Source organism: Numenius arquata, chromosome 8 (assembly GCF_964106895.1).
Source record: "Numenius arquata chromosome 8, bNumArq3.hap1.1, whole genome shotgun sequence".
In the NCBI taxonomy this organism is placed as follows: domain Eukaryota; kingdom Metazoa; phylum Chordata; class Aves; order Charadriiformes; family Scolopacidae; genus Numenius; species Numenius arquata.
Window position 1 is genome coordinate 60,163,859 of NC_133583.1, and position 20,870 is coordinate 60,184,728.

At 45.2% G+C, this 20,870-nt stretch overlaps 1 protein-coding gene across 1 annotated transcript in view; it reads right to left on the reverse strand.

Annotated features, from left to right (window-relative positions):
* Window positions 1–2,069, reverse strand: part of JAK1 (Janus kinase 1) — a 30,895-nt gene extending 28,826 nt beyond the window's left edge. Inside the window, exons 1-2 of the mRNA XM_074152104.1 lie at window positions 1,990–2,069; window positions 943–1,141 (exon numbers count right to left, since the gene is read on the reverse strand). Coding sequence (XP_074008205.1) covers window positions 943–1,141; window positions 1,990–1,995 — 205 coding nt within the window. The 5' untranslated portion in view covers window positions 1,996–2,069. The remainder of the gene's footprint in view (window positions 1–942; window positions 1,142–1,989) is intronic.
* Between the last annotated feature and the right edge of the window lie 18,801 nt (window positions 2,070–20,870).

The window sequence follows — 20,870 nt, forward strand, 5'->3', positions numbered from 1 at the left end:
AAGCTGTGATTTACAGCCAAGACCAGCATCACAGGCTCCCTGAAATGGGTAAGACTTTACCCATTAAGTGGGTACCTCACTGTCATGTGCTGTGTGGACTTAGTGAAAAGCGAGAGAAGGCAGAAAGAAGTTTCCTCAAGGAAAAGAAAGAAGTTCCCTTAAGGAAAGCTCACTTAAAGTCATTTCTTCACAGTTTTTAAACTTCCAACAGAAATTACTGGGAGCAGCTGCACAGTATGTGGGTTCACACCATACACCAGGGCCCATATTCGTGCGGCTCTAACAAACACTAAATCCGCTGATTCCAGTAGAATTATATATATACACATTCAGATATTTTGCTGAGTCAAGGAGCACAGTGACGAAGCAAGAAGTCTTCATTATACATTCCTGTATTACCACAATTTTGGTTAACTTTAACTGGTGAATTATTAATACTATTGATATTGTTAACACTCTGCAAAGAATTATCAGGTAACAGAAGAGAAAACTGGAAGAGGGAAAGTATCAAACGGGTTCTCAGAAGTAGCAAATTTTTGTTCCCATTAGCCCTCTCCAAAACATTTTCTAACATGGGACAGATCTTGACAGGCTTACCAACTAGTACAGGAGATAAAAGAGGGGTTTTTTAACTAATCCGTATATTGTGTCTCCTCCTAAAAGAAGCCTAATCCCATCCCAGCAAAATGCAAACATCAGTGCCTGTAACCAGGGTGGGAGATCATTCCTTTATGTGAATCTTAAGACAGTCTCTCCCACCTTTTCTCCCACTCCAAACAGTTTAAGAACTGCCCAAACAGCCCCTTGGCAGAGGTTTCCATCCCAGACTCTATCACACGCATATTTCTTCTACAAACATTGACTTACACGCAGAGAGGATGCATCACTTTCCATCCTGTCAAGCCTTGTCACTGAGAATTTATATAAAATCCATATACTCACAACACCTCTGGGCAGCTTCGATGCACAGCTCCTCTGAGGTGAACTCGCCACTGGTGTAACAAATGGGATTTTTATCTTGCAGGTAGAAAAGTATTTCTAAACCCTGATGCTGAGCTTCCAGGTTTACTTCGCTCTTCTTCGTGCTCCTCATTTTTGCACAGAAAGCCATGGCTTTGCAGTCTTCTTTTACGTTTAGATACTGAAAGGGGAGGAAGAACAGTTAAGCAAAATATGAAGAAGAGTGAGTATTTCTCAGAACACAAATCCATTGCTTAATGAGGCTACTGCAAGACCATTTCTCCAAGTCTTCACATTGGGAATGTGATTATTCAAAATCAGTACTTTTCACAAGTAAGAGGAAAAGTGAAAAAAACGAAAAGAAATGTCAGCGATTATTCTGTTTCTGGTATCTCTGTTCCAAATCATTCCCTTCTCTTCTGGTGGTTCCACAACTATTCCAGAAGGTTTCTCTTCTTACTGTAAAGCAGGAATAACTTTCCCATCCTTAAGCACCTAACTGGCTGAAAAACAATACTTGAGGCTGGGTAATATAAACAGTACCATTTATATTTCCTTTTTTAAAAAAAAAGGTTAGCTTCTATTTTTACCGTCTCCTTAACAGCTAAATATTTGATAGTCTTCTCCCCTCTCACTCTTTGTTTTTAAAACTCCTGATACTTAATATGTCATGGTGAAATGAGCTTCATTGGATAATTATTTTTTTTGCTATTACTTCTCTCTGTTTCCAGAAGGAAAGGGTAGCACTAAGTAGGTTTAATGCAATATCTTTTAGATTGCCAAGAATGCATACAAGATAGCTCGGACTCGAAAGAAAACGCACGTTGCATTTTATACCCAGTGCTTAAATAGAAAGAACCGGAAGGAAATAGATGAACACACGCTCCAGGTATTATGGGGTCTGTGTTCCATGTTTTACTAAGCTTTAGCTCAATTAATAACAAAAGCCCAAACCACCAGTTCTACAGTTTACGAACTTAATCCTCCCACCAAAAACCAAACAAAACCAAACCTCAAAAGCCAACATACCTGCATTTATGTGACTGTCTAATCCTCTATACAGCTGAAATGGATTATCTTCACGCTCTCCAAGAGCAACTCGACTCTGTCTGAGGAAAAAAAAAAAAAAAATCAAAAAATGTCAGGAATGGCTTTGTACAGTTTGAGGCACCAAATACATGGCCAGGCTGATAAAATGCAATCTGAGGGAATCTTTCCATTAATGTAACTGAGATCCAGATCTAGTCTCAACCAAAGACAGTCAGAGCGAGCATCTAGGAGCCTATGTAGGTCTGATTTCTTTTGACTCTTTGGGTGCGCTGGCTGAGACGCAGGCAAGAAAAACAAGGGAAAAGCTTGGTTATTCATTTTATATTTTCAGAGTATCAACCATTAGTTTGGTGTCACACTCATTGCAACCCTTAGCTGTGACACCAAAGGAGCATTCTTCTCTTTGCTTTACCTCCTTCATGGCTTTTGAGGTCACTCCATTCTTCACATTTTTAACTACATATTGCTAATTCCAATTCTTCCCCAGTCTCTGTTGTTTCTTCCCCTTCCAGATTATTGGGGTTTTTCATTTGTTTTAATTCTCCTTTGCTTTATGAAAGCCTTAGGTGGGCAGCAGAGAATTAGGAAGCTTCTCAAGGGGGCACCACGGCAAGGGTCGTATTTCTCTTAGAGGAACCTTGTTCGCAAGGAGCGCAGCCCATGACTTCAGTGCCTTCAAGCAGAAAGGGCACCTTCCAAGAGCCTACTTTTCCTTTTTTTTTCTAAGCTTTACCTAACACCACAAACCACCTCAGTATTCTGGGGCTGGTTTGGAAAAGCCTCCCACCCAAAGTCATAGGTTGTCCTCATCATCCAAAGCAAACCTGGAATATATGAATACCATCTTTTTTTAATAGCGGGTGTGACAGTGCCTCTAAATAAAGTATTGTCTGATGCCAGGGCTGTAAAATCAACAAGATGCTCCATGAACACTTAAGAAGCAGAAGGGGGAAGAACAGGCATTGGTAAGAAGTCTCCTTAATCCCAGTCCTGATTTTAGAGCGTGGAGCATCAAGCGAAAGAGCTGGATGCTCAGAAGGCATGATTGTATGTTCCTTTCCACCTCTGGAAAAGAACTGGCATGGGAATAAGCCACATGGGGATGGAATTTGGACTTCTTGAAGAGAAGAAGGACATGGGACTCTGTCCTGCATCTCCCGAGAGATTCCCGTGCTCTGGCAGTGGTCCCACATCGTTGTCTGCCAGCCACGGCTCCGGGCTCACAAGGGGAAACCATCCCACTTCAGTCTCCTGGGACAGTCACTAACTAAGTGTGACAGTAAACTAAATGTGACAAAATGTCTCTAAGCTGAATGTGACGGTTCTGCTGGTTTGGTAAACGTCATCCATCACTCATCTGAGCCTGAAAATGTGTATTCTTCATCCCTCCCTTTTTCTCTTCTCCTATCTCTGCCAAAACATACTTGAACTAAATGTATTGGTTTTGCTGCAGCAGCATCAGGCCTTGATCTGATATTATCACTGAATATTGCTTTATAAGCCCTAGGCTTACTCTGGAGAAAGCCTGACACTGCCACACAAGCTTCCCTTGTGCTTGGAAAATGCCCAGCAAATGTGATACTATCACAGAAAAAAATAACATTTAACAACACGGCACGTATTTACAATTAAATTGCACGTTCCTGCCACCCGTGCCACTTTAATGCTAAACTTGAGTTTCCAGACACAATCCCTCAGCAATATTATGGGGAAGAAGTAATTGAGCACAATTACTGGAACATGCAGGCAAGCCAGTAATTATTTCTGCACAGCACCAGAAAATTTAAATGCAAAAGGTTAAAGATATTAGCTCTAATCTAATTGAAAACACTCCCTTTTAAACAAGATATCTTATAACTGAAACTCAATATATTTTAATGCCTGTGTGTGCATAATGCTAAAAAGATTGTCCAGACGTTTTAAAATGTGAAGAGAAATATAAAACCCTTGCCTTCTGGCAGATTCATAAATCAAAACTGTTGCTTTTCAACACAGCGTTCTTTGGTTTTGCTTAATAGCTCGTATTCTTGTTTTTAATCATGGCAGCAATTCTCAGAATACAAAAGAACCTTAAGTGCTGCTTCATTTACAATATGCTTCTGGGGGATGAACCAAACAAACCACCATCCAAGCTCTAACTTAACTATTGACTAACGAGTTTTCCAGATATTCCCATACTCAGTGTCAGGAATTCACCTTTTAAAAAATGCATCTTAATCTTCCAAAAGTCTCCACTCAACAAGACAAATTCCTGCTTGGTTTTAGTAGCATCTCTCCCCAGTCCTGCACAGTAATGTTATTGTACGTACAGGTCACGGCACCCGGTGACAGCCAGGAGAGGGTCAGGGCAGTCCCTCGCTCCTGCAGGCACGTACAGGCGGCCACAGGACTGTCCCCGCTGCCAGGGTCACCCCAGCGATGGTGACTCACAGCTCCCCGCGGCCACTGCCTTCGGTCTCTTGTGATGTTAACCATCACATCACACACCCCTCGTGCTTCATCTCAGGAACCCGAAGGGGATTTTTATCCTTTGCCACTTAAAAGGTTTCAGAGCCTGGGTGGACCATTGCTTTTTGTGTATCTTCTGCAGATTATCCCCCTTCCCTTGTGAATGTTTCCCTTAAATACCAGCTGTATCCTTTCTCCAGACTGCATTTTGTGCCATGCTCCGCTGGTCTCCTCCTGCAGGACAAGCTCCCCTTTCTCCTGCTCATCCTTGCAGCGCATCTCTCAATGTTTGACCCATCCTCATGGAGCAGCTCGACTCCAGGGGACAGAGGCAGGACCGCAGGGATGCTCTCAGTCTCTGCGGGGAGTGCTCTAACTGACAGGACAGCATTTGCTTTTTTCGGAGCACATTTCTCTCCACCCGATTTCTGTTTCTCGTGGTGGAAACGCTCTTCTGCAATGCGGGCTGGAAAATGCTTAGGGGAAGGTAGGACGGCTTTTCTCAAGATACTCCTCAAAAGCTGACACATTTGGAACGCTCCTCAAAGCCAAGGGTTTTTCTGCTTATTTAAAACCCTGAGCGATGTATACACACATACCTGCCACCTTTTAAAACTCTCTATTTCATTGCAGAATAACTCAGCCTGCCGGCAGGGTGAGCAAACCCCCAGCCCGCTGCACCACCAGCAGAGGGGGACAACAATTCATCCTTCTCACCATGGTTCCAACCACCAAAATAGTGATTTTGGGTGCGCACAGGCACAATAACAAAACCATGCACCCACCATTGCCAAAACTCACATCCAATTTCTCTGGACTAGCTCAACAAACAGATCTGGGCCCACAGATAGTATTTTTTTCCCATACACAGATGAAGCCCTCACAAAATTTTGGTATCAGAAAAGTAAAAAGTTAAAAACAGGGAGAAGGAATTCGAGAAGGCACGTTGTTCAAAATCAGCTTTTCTCGTTTGGCTATTAAGACTTAAAATATTTGGAGGAAAATAATATTGGGTAAAAACTCATGTTCCTGCCTATGAGTTGCCATGGCCAAGATCTTAATAAAAGCAGAGTAGTTCAAGCCCAATACCCCCTGCATTTCTAAAGGAAAAAAAGAAAAAAAACAAATGTACAACACTATTTGCTAAATAACCCCTTTAAACCTTTAAAGTAACCTTTAAACTTTTGTGTGCCTCAAAAATCAAGGAAAGAAAAGCCAGGGGCATAAATTAAATGCTTTAGGAAATATTTACAAATCTTCCTTGAACCAGAAGGAAGGAGTTAATCCACTGTTGTAGAAGGAGGAGCCTGAAAAGCCCGCTGGGCTCCGAAGCCTCCTGTGAAGTTGGGACACCTGCACCTGGCCTTGCCTAGAGCCTCCCTGGAGAAAAATACCCCAAAGCACAAAAAAAGCTTCCCTTGAATAAGGAAACAGTATAAAACTGACAGCTGGGAGATACTTTAAGATGTCAGATACCAAGAGAAAATGGCTCCAAGGTCCACTGGGCGTTTTTGAGAAAACTCTTCTCACCTGAGCTCAAACAAGGCTGGAGATGCCCCGTAGCTTGGGCTCCCCATCCGAGCAGACAAAAGCATTTGTTGGGTTTTCACTCCAACTCCATTTTCTCCCTTTCAGTGGGACACAACTTACATGTCTGCCAGCAGAACTGCTGCAATTCCCAAAAGAGAGGCCCCCCGATGTGGAGGAGCAGCAGAGCCTCCATGCCTGCCAGGAGAAATGTCCTCAGCTGCTGGAAAGCTGCTACTCGCACCATCCCAGCTGGACCCCACAGACCCAGAACCCTTTGTTTTCCAGTCATAAAACTTTTTAATAGGCAAAGGGAAAACATCAAACCCATACAGATTTTGAGAAGAAACCCCCCAGCGCACATCACAGAATCCCAGAATGGTTGGGGTTGGAAGGGACCTCTTGAAATCATCCAGTCCAACCTCCTGCCAGAGCAGGGTCACCCAGAGCAGTTGGACAGGAATGTGTCCAGGCGGGTTTGGAGTATCTCCAGAGAAGGAGACCCCACACCCTCTCCGGGCAGCCTCTTCCAGGGCTCTGCCACCCTCACAGGAAAGAAGTTTTTCCTCATGTTGAGATGGAATTTCCCGTGTTCCAGTTTGTGCCTGTTGCCCCTTGTCCTGTCCCCGGGCACCACTGAGTCTGGCCCCATCCTCTTGCCGCCCACCCTTTGGATATTGCTCAGCATGGATGAGATCCCCTCTCAGTCTGCTCTTCTCCAGCTGAACAGCCCCAGGTCTCTCAGCCTTTCCTCAGCAGAGAGATGCTCCAGTCCCTCACCGTCTTTGTAGCCTTTAATCCACACTTAACCTGAGGCAAACCTGCGCACTGAGGCCTGCTCGGATTTAAAATGCAAGTTTCGCTTCCTGCTGGTTTTGGGGAGTTGTGGTAGGAAAACAAGACTCCAGCTGGCATCACGGACCCCCAGCACCGTCCCTGCTACACCCTCCACCCCTGTGCTCCCCACGCTTCCACCATAAACAAAGATCATGGAAGCCAAACGCAAAGATGGAAGGTCTGTTCCGGGGGGCGAAAGTCCCTAAAACGCGAGGAGAGGAAAATCCCAGATAAAGTCTGACCAAACCAGAACTCGGTTTGAAGCACCATTTTGCAAGCTCTTCCTCTTTTTTTCCCATTTAGTTTCTGGTTTCACAGCAGGGAACGTTTACGGTCGCTTATGCTAAGAAACTAAGGGAGAGGCTTTCCCTACGCGCACGGGGCACGCTCATTTTGGACTATTTATATTTTATCTCAGCCTAAAAGTTCTCAATTATTATTATTTTTTCAACAGATGAGTGAATAAACGTGTCACAGCCCCTACAGCACGGGACATGCGTCTAATCTAGCAAAGGCATTTAAAAAAACCAATTATTTTTGGAAATTCAAGATCCAAAACCCTACAGGGCAGAACGAGGTTGCCTTTTTAACTGTATTTGGGTCCTTTCTGTGCATATGCAATATTTCATCATCATTATGTATGCGATCACACGCTATTTTTTTCTTTCCCCACAGGACACTCTCACTGAACGTGCAATTCAGTGTTTATTTTATTTTATTCCATTATTCAGAGTGATGTCACCACATGCTGTTCACCTTTGCCCCAAAAAACAGAATTACTAATTCCCCTAGGGTTTTTCTATAGTATTCATTCCGCGACGTGACTGATCTGCGTTGTAAAACTCAGTTTTAAAAAATCAGGCCGAGAGCACAAATAACGGAAATTTTCAGCCAAAATAGTTAACGTGCAGCAAAGTTCTTCAGAACTGAAAAAAAATGGGGTGCGTCGGGCAGCCTTCATTACTCGCACGCTTACATTATCAGGTGTTATATATTTCCATTTTTACCGATTTAACCCCGAAAAGCAGAGGAGGCAGACTCCTGGTGTGTTCACCAACAGCTTCAGACCAGACCCAAGGCTTCACGAACCCACTCGATTCACTGTCGCGCTGCGAGAACCAACCCCTGCTCATTTCCTGTGCTTTTCCAATGCAATTTCAGCTACTTCTCTGAATTTCGTGACGTTGTCGCCTATGTAGGAAGAAGTTTTTCGGCTCGCTCAGAAAGCTGAGTGTGTTAATTAACCGCCTTCATTGTCCGGTCGGTAACGGCTGCTGCAGACGCGTGAGCACGAACACAAAGTCACATTTTCCCCTGTATTACCTGATCTTTCCAGCCTGATGTTCCTTTGGATACAGACTGGGCTTCGATGAAATCAAGAGCTTGCTTCTAAACTAGAAATGTGTACTTAATTCTCTCTCATCCACAATTCCCGGTGTAACAACAACTTTAAATGATAATTTTTGAGAAGCTTACAATCTGTTACCATGTCCTTGCACAGTCAATACTAACCAATTTTCACCTAAAGCGGTATCGATTTCCTTGGAGGAAAAATATATTTGCGTATCAAGCTTCAAGCCCTCATGGAAACCTACCAAACAATGACATGATTTTTACGGAATTATCCTGTAGCCAATACTCCAAAACCTATCACACACAAACTAGAGGAAAGTTCTGATTGTTTTTTTAGATGGTTGGCTCATGGGGAGGGAAAAAAAAAAGAGCTTTATTACCAAGGCTGATGCTAATGGGACTGGAGGGGGATTCCAGCCTTAAAGAGATTTACACAGACAATCTGTTGTTATTCCTGCCTGGGACACACCATTAATGATCCTTTTCCTTCCTTTATGTTCTCCTCCGCTCACCTACATCCCCTCTCTGTGCCTGCTGCTAGAGGTTTGCACCTTCCAGATGTAATGGAAGTTCTCTGGCAAAGCGCCACCTCATCTTCCCAGCAATGAAGCAGATCTTCAGGAAATGCGGCCTCTTCCTGGTGGCACGGCACTGATTTTAAGGGGTTTCCTGAAGTTCAGATGTGTGGAAAAACTGTCAGGAAAATCAGATCGTGTGGCAAAGACCTCCAAATCCACATTTTCTTCGAAGAGAAAGTGTTACAGGTGTGCAAAGCTTGTTCCTTCTGGGCTTACCTGACAAGTGATCCTCATCTGGTCACTAGAACTGGATATGACAAGACAACGCATGTGCTCTTTGTGCCCCAGTTAAAAGCTAAAACTTCAGTGAAAGCTAAAATAACGTGCCTCACAACTGGGGCAGACAAGAGAGCAAACACGGAGTCACGTACATCAGCTCCGCTAACGCACGGGAGCTCTTTCAACTCAAGAGCCTTTGGCCAAACACCCGAGTCTGAAGTCACCACAGCACTGAGGTCTATAAGGAGGTGCTCGAGCCCAGGGAACAGCTCTACCTTCTCCAAGAAAGGAAAACAAGCTGTTGTCGTTGCACGGCTCCATCAGAAAGGCAGGGGTGGAAACGAACATAGAAAGAATGGAAGAAAAACCAGTAGAACATGTGTGACATTCTCTCTCTGCTGACTGGAAGACTACAGAGGGCTAACATCATCACACAGCTCATCATGCCATGGATGTACACAGCCAGAGCAGCCATCTGGCCAGGATGGTGCTGTGATTTAGGAGCACAAGGGAGATTCAGTGTCCAACAACATGCCAGGACTTCTACAAAGCTTCAACACCCACCTTCCTCCTCCACAAAACAACCTAGTAATTCAAGCGCCCTTTGCTCCCTGAATATTTAGGAGCCACCAGCAGTTTTCCTAAGCAGGAAAAGCCACCAGGAGGGAGATGAAGCACATTCATCACCCACACCTTCCAGATGAAGGTCTGTAACTGCAGAACAGCTCCTCTCTTTCACTGGACTGTGGCAAGAGAACTCGCTTCATCCTGCTCTCCCGAGCCTTAAGATCTCACAGAAGCCACCATGCTGAAATGTCTGACAAAGAAACCTCATGTCTGGGGACTTGCCACACATCTACAGACTCTCCTGCAAGTTCTCCTCACAAGCCAAGAGTTTTAAGCCACAGTCCACCCATTTCCACCTTATTCACATTTCATCTGCTCAGCAGTCTGCACATGGAAAACAGATGAACCCCAGGTCCCAGACATGACAACCTGGCACAGCACCCAGTGCTCTTCTGCTGGGTAACTGTTTAGACTGAGAGTCCACCTGGGAGAGGGCTGTTTGTACCCCCCGGTTGCAAAAACCACTACAATACCAAGATGATCCACCCCTCCAGGGACCACCCGTGATCCACTGGTGCTCCTCAACAAGGCCATCCTACACTTTAGTTGCTTTTAAGGAAAATGAAAGCTTAGATTTATTATCACAGCACCCGGATTTCCGATCACGTCTTAGAACTTCAGTAAGAAACCAACCAAAACAAGCAAACAGCTGATGTCCAGCAAAGTCGAGACTGGCGAGACGGCACAAGAAACACTATGAGAACGTCTTTTCTGAAAATGAGTAGAGGAGAAGGAGAGATTAAACAACTTGCCCACTTACCCAAGAAATCGGCGCCAGCCTTGGTAACCAGCCTGGGTTCTCCCACGTCCCACTCTGCAGCCTCTAACACGAGAGGTAGAATTAGAAGCAACAGCTCCTCCAAACACCAGCGGTCTGAGTAGGTGGATTCGCACACGCTACAGCTTTTTACTTCGAGAGTATGTAAAACCTGCAAAGGGGCTGGGACTTGGTGACCACAGAGCTACTGCAAAGGTCCCCTCCTCTGAGACTCACGGGCTGTTCACAGACCACTCTAGCAAAAGCTCCCGGCGCAGTAACCACACACGGTCATTTCCCTCGTGTTCAGCCCTGCAGCCACTTCCTTGAGAGCAGCTACAGATGTTCTTAACCCTTCTCATTTTCAAATCGTATCACAAAATGGAGACTATCATCCCAGTTCTCTCCACCCCCTGCTTCCTCCTCCCCAGAGCTGGGCAGCACCAACTGCTGGGTGGAGAATGGCTGGAGAGCAGCCCCGAGGAGAAGGACTTGGGAGTGCTTATGGATGAGAAGCTCAACATGAGCAGGCAGTGTGCACTGGCAGCCCAGAGAGCCAACCGTGTCCTGGGCTGCATCAGGAGAAGTGTGGCCAGCAGGTCTCGCGAGGTGATTCTGCCCCTCTACTCTGCGCTCGTGAGACCCCTCCTGGAGTACTGTGTCCAGCTCTGGAGTCCTCAACACAGAAAGGACATGGACCTGTTGGAACGGGTCCAGCGGAGGGCCACGAGGATGATCAGAGGGATGGAGCACCTCTCCTATGAAGACAGACTGAGAGAGCTGGGGTTGTTCAGCCTGGAGAAGAGAAGGCTCCGGGGAGACCTTATAACAGCCTATCAATACCTGAAGGGAGCCTACAGAAGAGCTGAAGAGGGACTCTTTGTCAGGAAGAGTGGTGACAGGACAAGGGGCAATGGTTTTAAATTGGAAGAGAAGAGATTTAGATTAGATATAAGGAAGAAATTCTTTACAGTGAGAGTGGTGAGGCACTGGAACAGGTTGCCCAGGGAAGTTGTGGATGCCCCATCCCTGGAAGTGTTCAAGGCCAGGCTGGATGGGGCTTTAAGCAACCTGCTCTAGTGAGAGGTGTCCCTGCCCATGGCAGGGGGGTTGGAACTAGATGATCTTTAAGGTCCTTTCCAACTCTAGCCATTCTATGATTCTATCTGCACGGTACAATGGTGGCAGCAAAGAGGGACTGGAGGAAGCCCCTGGCTCCCTCATCATCCCCACCATCAGCCACCACAAGCGTGGAGGTCACCAGCCTCAGAGAAGGAACGAGTGAGAGAGGAGGTTTTGCTACAGCAAATATTCTTTACCCCAGAGGAGGAACTTGCCCAGAGTCATTCTGCAATGGGGCTGAGCTGCCCAGAAGCAGTTCTGGCATCCCAGCACCTCCCAAAGAGCATGAATTACTGGTGGCAAAGAACAACCTCAAGTTGACCACAGCAGCCCTCAGAAGAACGCACTGAGATAATGGCACCTCTTTGCATTCTACCTGGTTTAAAAATAAATGTGACTAACTTCTTGCCATAAGCACTTAAATCACTTATAAAGACCTTAAAGAGTTTTATCAATGTGGTCAACATCTACTCTGCATATGGGAAGACACTTGAATCCCCTACATTGCTTTATTCACGAAGATTTCTGGTAGTCGCGTGCTTCCTGTGGTGGCTTTGCACTTTGGTAAGTGTTTTTTGATGGTTTGCCTTTTTCTTTTTTTATTTTTTTTTTTAATGTGGTGGGAACACATTGTTAAAGTTCACTCTTCAGGGCTCACCATTTAAAACAAGTCATAAACAAAAGCAAACAAAACTCTGACTTTCTGTTCAGAGCAAACCACCAACAAAGACAGGCCCTAAACCAACAAACGTTCTTTCTATAATATAGTTGCAAAACCATACAATTCCATAGCAAACTTTGGATTCGTTATTGACAGCGAGAGCAATTGGGTCTTCAAAGTCTCTGACCCCTCTCTGTGTTCTCCGCTCATCTTTTATTGTTAAAATCCCCCTGGCTGTAACGCTGGAGCCCCAATACTGCAGCACTGCGTGCAATTCTGGTTGGAGAAGGTATGGCCAGATGGTACGAAAACAGTTTAAAGGTTAAAGATAGCATCCCAACTAAAGCCCTTTCTGTTAGGCATTAAATATATATATATATATAGGTCTGACGTGACGAAGTAAAAAGCTGAGATTTGAAGTGCAGAAATCTCTGTAAAGCAGCAGGTGCCCTGGTAACGGAGGAGGTGCTAATTGTAGCTGCGTGGTCCCGTAAGTCACGGTGCAAAAACATCTGTAAAGGCCATCACCCACGGTAAAACAGAGCAGAAATGGAGCAACAAGAGAAATTCCAATGGGATTTCAGATCTGAGCACAGACCACCTCTGGCTCCAATGGGCAGGGGCTCCAAGTTAATCCAATTTGGCAAAAAACTTTTGAGGCACAGCCTGACATACAGCTATGTCCTGGTTTGAGGTAAAACAGAACCGACTTTCCGGTCAGTAATTTTATTTCTTAGCTAAGCCTCTTCTAACTCTCTGAAATTAACAGCACGTTGTGCAGAAAACGCTTCGTTCTCAGAGTGATAAGACCTCCATTTATAGTTAGTGCTAAGGAATAGTACGCAGAGAAGCTCTTACAGCTCTGTCCTTCAGGCAGAACCTAACTCCTGGAAATCCTGCCACCCGGCACAGCGAAACTCTGCAAGAAGAAATGGAGTTTAGCTTCAGTTTTCCTCTCTCTCTCCTTTTTCTCAGCATCTGCATAAGAATATGACAGATATTCAAGCACTCACACAGCATTCCTTCACCGAGGAGGACTCAAGGGGACTCCAGCTGGTCCTTTTCCACAGCGTGAAGTCCTACAACCCTCAGAAAAAAAGCTCAACTCCTGGCTGTGCTTCCAGGTCTACAAAGTTAGAGAAGCGCTGGTTCAAAAAGCAGCATTACCTCTTCCTCTGCCAGATACAAGCTGCATTATGATTTCTGCTACATCATGCAAACCATCACCTACGTTTGAAGACAGGTTGGAGGTCTCCTCTCCATGACTGTAAGCAGAGTGACCCCAGTTTTCCCTACCCATCCCACTGCCACACACCGTGGAGGCCACCAAAGCATCCCGGACAGTGAGCCACCAAATAGCTCAGTCTACAGAAAAACTGTTCCTTCATATCAACGGATCATTTTTGTTGTTTGTGAGATAATTTATACGCAGATGTTCTCTTGCAAAAGAGTTAGCAAGTGTTGCCATGGAAAGCCACAGCCATCTGAGACCAATTTACAGAAAGAAATGAGCTCTACAGTAGCTACGCCAATGCCACCCACAGCTTTGAAAATCAAATATGCTGACCTTCAACTGAAACCTATTTGCTGGGAAACTAATAAAGGAGAGCTAGTCAAAGTAACATTTCATAGAATCACAGAATGGTTTGGGTTGGAAGGGACCTTAAAGTCGACCCAGTGCCACCCCCTGCCCTGGGCAGGGACACCTCCCACCAGACCAGGTTGCTCCAAGCCCCGTCCAACCTGGCCTTGAACCCCTCCAGGGATGGGGCAGCCACAGCTTCTCTGGGCAACCTGGGCCAGGCTCTCACCACCCTCACAGCAAAGAAGTTCTTTCCCAGATCTCATCTCAATCTCCCCTAAATTTCAACCTTGTCTTCCTATAGCTATTAACTACTGTACTATGAAGAAGCTTTTGCTTTCTTAGCCACTGGGCTACATTCTTCCAATAAACAGTATCACAAAAAAAAAAAAAAAAAAAAAATCTAGATTTAGCCACATATGTGCACAATAACCATGTTCAATGGGAAGCGAAAAATATGGATCTTTGCAACCCAAAAAGTTCCCGTGGAAAGTTATTGGACTACACTGGTTCACTGTGTATTGAAAAAATGTTCTAAGTTTCAAAATGCTGGAGGAGAGCGACTATCTTAGCACTTCATGTTAAAAACCAGCTAACCCAAAGGACAGGCCTCTGACAGTCCCATCTTTGCCTCCACAAGTGACACCTGGGGACAGGACCTGTACGCTGGGACAAGAGAGCTGCATGGTCACAGAGGATCCGCTCACCAACCTGTGGGGACCACAAAGCGCTCTAATGTTGTGTTTCTCCCAAGGAACAGGCAATGAGACAAGAGGAAAGGGCCTGCAGTTGTGCCAGGGGAGGTTTAGGATGAATATCAGGAAAAATTTTTACACTGAAAAGGGTTATTAAGCACTGGAAGAGGCTGCCCAGGGACGTGGTTGAGTCACCATCCTTAGAGGTATTTAAAAGCTGGGCAGATGTGGTGCTGAGGGACATGGGTTAGTGATGGGTTTTGTCAGTGTCAGGTTGTTGGTTGGACTCGATCTGAAAGGCCTCTTCCAACCTAGACCATTCTATGATTTGCTTTTAGACCTCTTCTGAAAAGCAAAGGCTGGCTGTAGAGGTCAGCATACATGGAAGTTGGTGGACTCCAGAACAGGAACAGTCTCTGCAGAGAGTCACTGCCACGTTAGCTAACGAGTCCTAACATAATTTTGCAGACACTGTATCTTGTTATGGGTGCATTGATGAGACGAACGAACGAGGCCTATTTGGCTCAGTTACCCACCCTTTGGTGGGTTTTTCTTTGGCTCAAGGGAAATCTCAAGGGGTTGCACCTGGGACAGCCCTTCAGGAGATGGCAGCGGGGGCCAAGGCAGCCCTGATCAGCAAGTCCTGATGACTGACCTCTCACACTGCACGGACCCATTAAATGCATTAAATATATTTAAATGGCATTTCATACTGGCTCCCACCAGCATGATGGAGACCAAAGGGAAGATCAATCCCCAGAAAGGAAAACCAAAGTCGAGTTCCGACATTGCTATTTGAAGCTAATTGTTTTTTATAACTTTTAATTTAAGCAACTACTCCTCAACAGCGCAGTATGTACCCACTGGCATGCTCAAACCTGGGCGTATTTTCCAAAGTATGGGTATGACTGGAGATGAGAAAGATTTACTGCCACTGAGACATAATTTTTAATAAGAGTGGGAAATACAGTTCTTTATTGCCCAACTGGTAGGATAAACACGCATAGCAATTACTTTTTATTATTGACTAATCACCAGAGTACACCTGTATTAATGGTTTAGCCGTAAACACGTTTACACCTATTAGTCAGAGGAAGGAACCGCGACTAGTCAATTGGCTTGTCTGAAGTAAAATGAGACACAATGTCAAAGTCCCTCTTCTAAGTCCATTCAGTCCATTTTACAGATTTTATTTTTGGCTTATTTTCTGCTCTCCTCACCATTTCACCAAGGCCAGAGCTTCTCAGGGCAGGCAGCGAGCGGGTCAGCTCTTCTGCAAGGGGTGATGTGCTCCACACCGCAGCCCTACCACCAAGGACTTCTCACCACCAAGGACTTCTTCTCGTGCTTTGTTTCACGCATCCCGACGGCCAGCCAGGGGTGGCCACAAGAAAAAAGATCACAGTGACAAAACTTGAAACCGGTTATTTTTTTTTAGTCTCTGCCTGAAAAGCCGAAGACAGTCACACCTCTTCTCCCACAAATGAGCAGTAACAGCTGAAAAATGAGTTTGCACTGACCTTAACTCCCCCTGGCCTCAGGTAAATGGTGTGTTAAGAAAGAAGCTCTGTTCAAAACAGGTTTCCCAGACAGAGATGAGAGGGGACCCTGGCAATACTTGCACATTGCCCAGCTTCCCAGACATCTGGCTGAACACAGACATCTAGCTGCCTTTGAGTAGACACGTTATGTTCCTCTCATAGACAATCTGGACAATTAAGTCCAAGATGCATTTTCTCTTACCCTGAAACAGAAATCTGAAGTGAGTCAGATGAGGTTTCCAAGTCTTTCCTTGGACTGAGAAAGGATCTCAGACATCTGTATCTAAGCTTGTCTCTTTACACTGGAGATTCAAGAGCTGGATGAGAAGACTCTCCCCAGGATATACTTCAGTTTGTTTGCAGTTACTTTTATATCCTCAGGCTTTAATGAATCCTTATATTGCCTACCTTACTTTAAAAAGAGGAGGTAAGCCCTAAATATCATCTATAAAGTCGATATAGAAATGACATGGTACAGTTCTCACCCTAAATCCTTTTTCTCTGATCCCAACTGCAACAAAGACTGGAAAAAACATCCTCATTTTTCACAGCTGCAGGCTCTTTACTTCCTAAAAACCATCAAATACAAGTACATTGGCAGAAGCCACTTGAAAAAAAGGAAGCCAATCGGTGAAAGCCAAATGAAGCTATTTAGACTGTTATCCAAGTAGACAACTCAAGCTCTGCCAAATAACAGGGATCCTTGTGCCTCCCTTGGGTGACCGAAAAGCAGAGTCTGAAGCGCGGTGACTGTCCAAGTACAGGGTCGGATGCTCCTCCTCAGATAATTTTTGGCCTCCTGTGTCCAACCCAACAGATGGTTCTTGCTGCTTTTTCACTTCCGTGCGCACACACGTAGAGTCATCAACTGCTCCTTTCAACGCAAACAACGGTATCGGTCACATCTCAGCTGCCCTCTGGACACTGAGACAGCACACATCCTCCACGGTTTCATCCCAACTCTCCTACAGGACTTTGGAATATGGGATAGCTGGGGTGTTATGAAGACCAGGCTGCCAACTCTTGTTGTTTTCTGCTTGAAACACAGGAACACCCTGATATTCTTCTAGTATCAGTTTTATCTCCCGAGACAACTAAAGTAACTGACGATTTAGTGTTTAAGCACAGGCAGACTTTGCCAGAAGCAGCTTGTTCTGCAGGAACACAGGGCTGAGAAGGAACCTGTAAATCCAGTCCACTCCTCCACCATCACGTAAGCATTTCCCCAGCTTGCACATACCTGAACTGATAATCTCAGCAAAACACTACGGTGTTTCAAGACACCATATCAGTAATTATGGGATTTTTCTCAACCAACCGAAGTCCTAACAGTCATTTTCAGCAATTTCTCTACTGAATTTCCACTCTCCAATGTAACTGTGAATGCTACAGCTTGACATGGTGTACCTGTTACAATTAAGAGAACTGCTGGTGTGTCTTTTGTCAACTATGAGCTATATCCCAGTATCCCCCTGTCAAGCAAACTAAATATTTACACTCAATTCATTCAATCTCTTGGACAAATACATACACTATTTTTAACTCACCAGCTAAATGGGAGTAAATTTTACATGTTTATCTCTGTAAGTTGTGCCAACAGTGGTTCAAAGGTGGTAAGACGTCAGTGGCTTTAGGGTACAACGGTGAGCAGTGAGACTTGGTTTTTCTTTTCTTAGGGAGCCCTGTTTGGGTTACGGGTTTGAGTTTGTTCTGCAGACTGCGCAATTATCCTGTCGCTGATGGTCTGGTGCCAGAATGACTAAAGCTGGCCTTTACACTCACCCATACCCAGACTCTACCACGCTCAGCGTTTGACACAGAGGTGTGGCAAAGCACAGGATCTCACCCCATACAACAATTTCAACCTGGCAGTTAATGTACTTTTCTGCCTAGAAAGTCCTACACCACTTCCAGTTTACCAATCCCGTTTAACCCTCCTACAAAATACTGGTAGGGCTGAATCAGCTCATATTTCTCTTTTTAGGAAACATTTGCTCGCCCTATTTCATAGAACCATAGAATGGTTTGGGTTGGAAGGGACCTTAAAGATCATTGAGTTCCCACCCCCTGCCCTGGGCAGGGACACCTCCCACCAGACCAGGTTGCTCCAAGCCCCCTCCAACCTGGCCTTGAACCCCTCCAGGGATGGGGCAGCCACAGCTTCTCTGGGCAACCTGGGCCAGGCTCTCACCACCCTCACAGCAAAGAAGTTCTTTCTAGTATCTAATCCAAATCTCCCCTCTTTCGATTTAAAACCATTACCTCTCGTCCTCTCACTATGTTCCCTGATCAAGAGTCCCTCTCCAGCTCTCCTGGAGCCCCCTTCAGGTACTGGAAGGCCGTTTTAAGGTCTCCCCAGAGCCTTCTCTTCTCCAGGCTGAACAACCCCAACTCTCTCAGCCTGTCTTCATAGGAGATGTGCTCCATTTCTGCAGCTGCTGCCCGATAACTTGGTGGTCTTCCCTTTAACAACAAAATCGTCCTCCTGTGAGTCTTACACAATGTATGAAAGCTGAAAAAGAAAAGTCTGAGTAATACATATACTCTGTATTCCAGAATACTGAGTGGCACTCTTCAAAGCACAGCTATAAGGTCTGCCCAAAGTCAAAAATTACGAGAGGAATATAATGTTTTATATTTTCAGGAGTCTACCTGCATTCCCAGTAGTGTCTTTAGATTATGAAAATTTGCAGTAGCTCACTGTTTCTCAATTTCCAGTTTTGGCCAAGAGCAGTTTCATAAAAGTTTATGGCCAATTCGCTTTTCAGTCCAGGTATAATTTTATTTCAGTTCTGCAGAAGCACATAGCAGCAGACCTTGATTAGCTGCAGTTCTCCCTCCCTCTCTTGTGATGCCTCTCACCACAGCAGCTGTGGATGAGGACCATCACCCTGCTGCTGAGACTCAACACCGACAAATCATTGGGTCTTGCTTTGCGCCCCCCTCACTGATGAGGCCCAAGATTATTAGCTGTACGTGCCACAGGTCAGCCTTTCTTCCCAGGGGGCTGATAACAAAAAGTTATCTTGGCTTCAGCAGCTCCAGCAGGTGCAGTTCATCCACACTCAACCAAAGAGCCTTCTGCCCTGAAGAGCTGTGACCCCCACCTCCCTCCCCAGCTCCAGCGCCAACACAAAGCTCAAGGAACTTGGCTGTGCACCGGGAAATTTTTTTCAGCAGCAAGAAAAGAAAGTGATTTCCAACCAACATATTTATTCCGCTGCTGCTCCACAGCAAACACCCCAACCCACTACAGCCGTTTCTGCAACACCTTTCCAAGCAATGGGGAGGGTGGAGGAGGCAGGGACAGACCTATGTGACAGCAAATCCACCAGCCATGCTCTTACACCTTCTCTGGCCTGAGCCCAAATCCTCACTCAGCGGCAGTAAACAGGAAGCCACCGCTGAACTCCATGACACGTAAGTGCACCCCAAGCAACCTCCTAAACTTCTTCCTCCTGCCAATACAGCTGCCAACACCTGTGAAGAGAATATATATACCTATATCTATAAGGGAGTCAGGGCTGCACCTCACTGGTCCATCAAAGCTCCACAAGCTGAACATGCTTCTGCTCTGGCAAGAGCAGCACCCTAAGATTATACTAATTGCAAGCAGGGTTTTACAACAGAAAAGCTGTGACTTGTATATTCCATTGCGGCTAAAACCAAGGAATATTTTTTTAATAGATTAAATCACGTCCCCTATGAAACAGTCTTCCACCTGGCAAGGCGGAAAAGCACCTCTAGGTACTACCAAGCTACTCATCACCATCCCTTGTCATCGCTTCGGCTGTGTCACTGCTGATGTGTCATAAAGTCTGGCCCCGATGACAATTTTTCTGTGCAGGTCTAGATGCAATGCTGTGACTGCAGTACTTCTGGAAGCACCATGCAGAACAAGAATTATGCTAAGACTTAAAAAAATCTTGGAAAAGACAGGACAGAAGACATCACTCCAAATCAATAAACTGAGTTGTTGTCATGAAAACTGGCTTTAAGACCTCACTACAGCTTTTAACTACCTTTCCTGTAAAGAGCTTAGTACAGTAAATGTGAGTAAGCAAATATTAAAAATAGCTAAGCAAGGACACTCTTGTTCAATCGCTTTTACCACTGACTCAAACACGTATGACTCACCCCAAGTATCTCCTGCCGTATCTGCTTTCCCAGTGCTGGCTCCTAACATCTCCGACTTCACACACTGGACACCACCACAGCCGACCTCGGGACCTCTGGGACGGACGGGTCATGTGTGTCAATACTCACCACCAAAGTTTCCTAAGAATTTTCTATATGTTCTTTCAACTTTCAATGATCATTTCTAAGTGAGCGATTCACAGGATGACACTACAAAGCACTGAAAGGCGACACTGAAAAGGACTAGAAATGAAGGAGCTGTCATGCTTAAATCACTCTCAAAAAGTTTGACAGGTAATTACCGAGCATCTCGCTTCAGGAGAGACTTTCTTACCCTCTCTCCCTCCCAGCTGCAACCATGCCGAGTTACTGAGTCACCTTCCAACACCACCATCCTCCTAGAAATCCACGTCGCGTGGACAGGATTTCTGAATGCGGTACCTCTGCCATTCTGTGTTCAAACCACCCCGAAAAATCAGAGAAAAACCCTTCTAAAACAAGTCGTAGTCTTATTTACTGGAGTTTACAGGAACTAGTCATCACATACAGGGAATTTCCACGTAGTTAAGTTTGTAACTTTTATACTTCAACCGTACATTTACGATCAAAACAGAGGAGAACGGAAAAGCCGTTACAAAACCTTCACAATGTACAATTTAATCAAGACTAATCAAGCTAATCAGATGCCAATTGCAGTCTGTTTAATACTACACAGACACTATAGGTGGCAATATGCGATCCTGGACATTTTATATATGTAAGTACTCCTCCCGAAA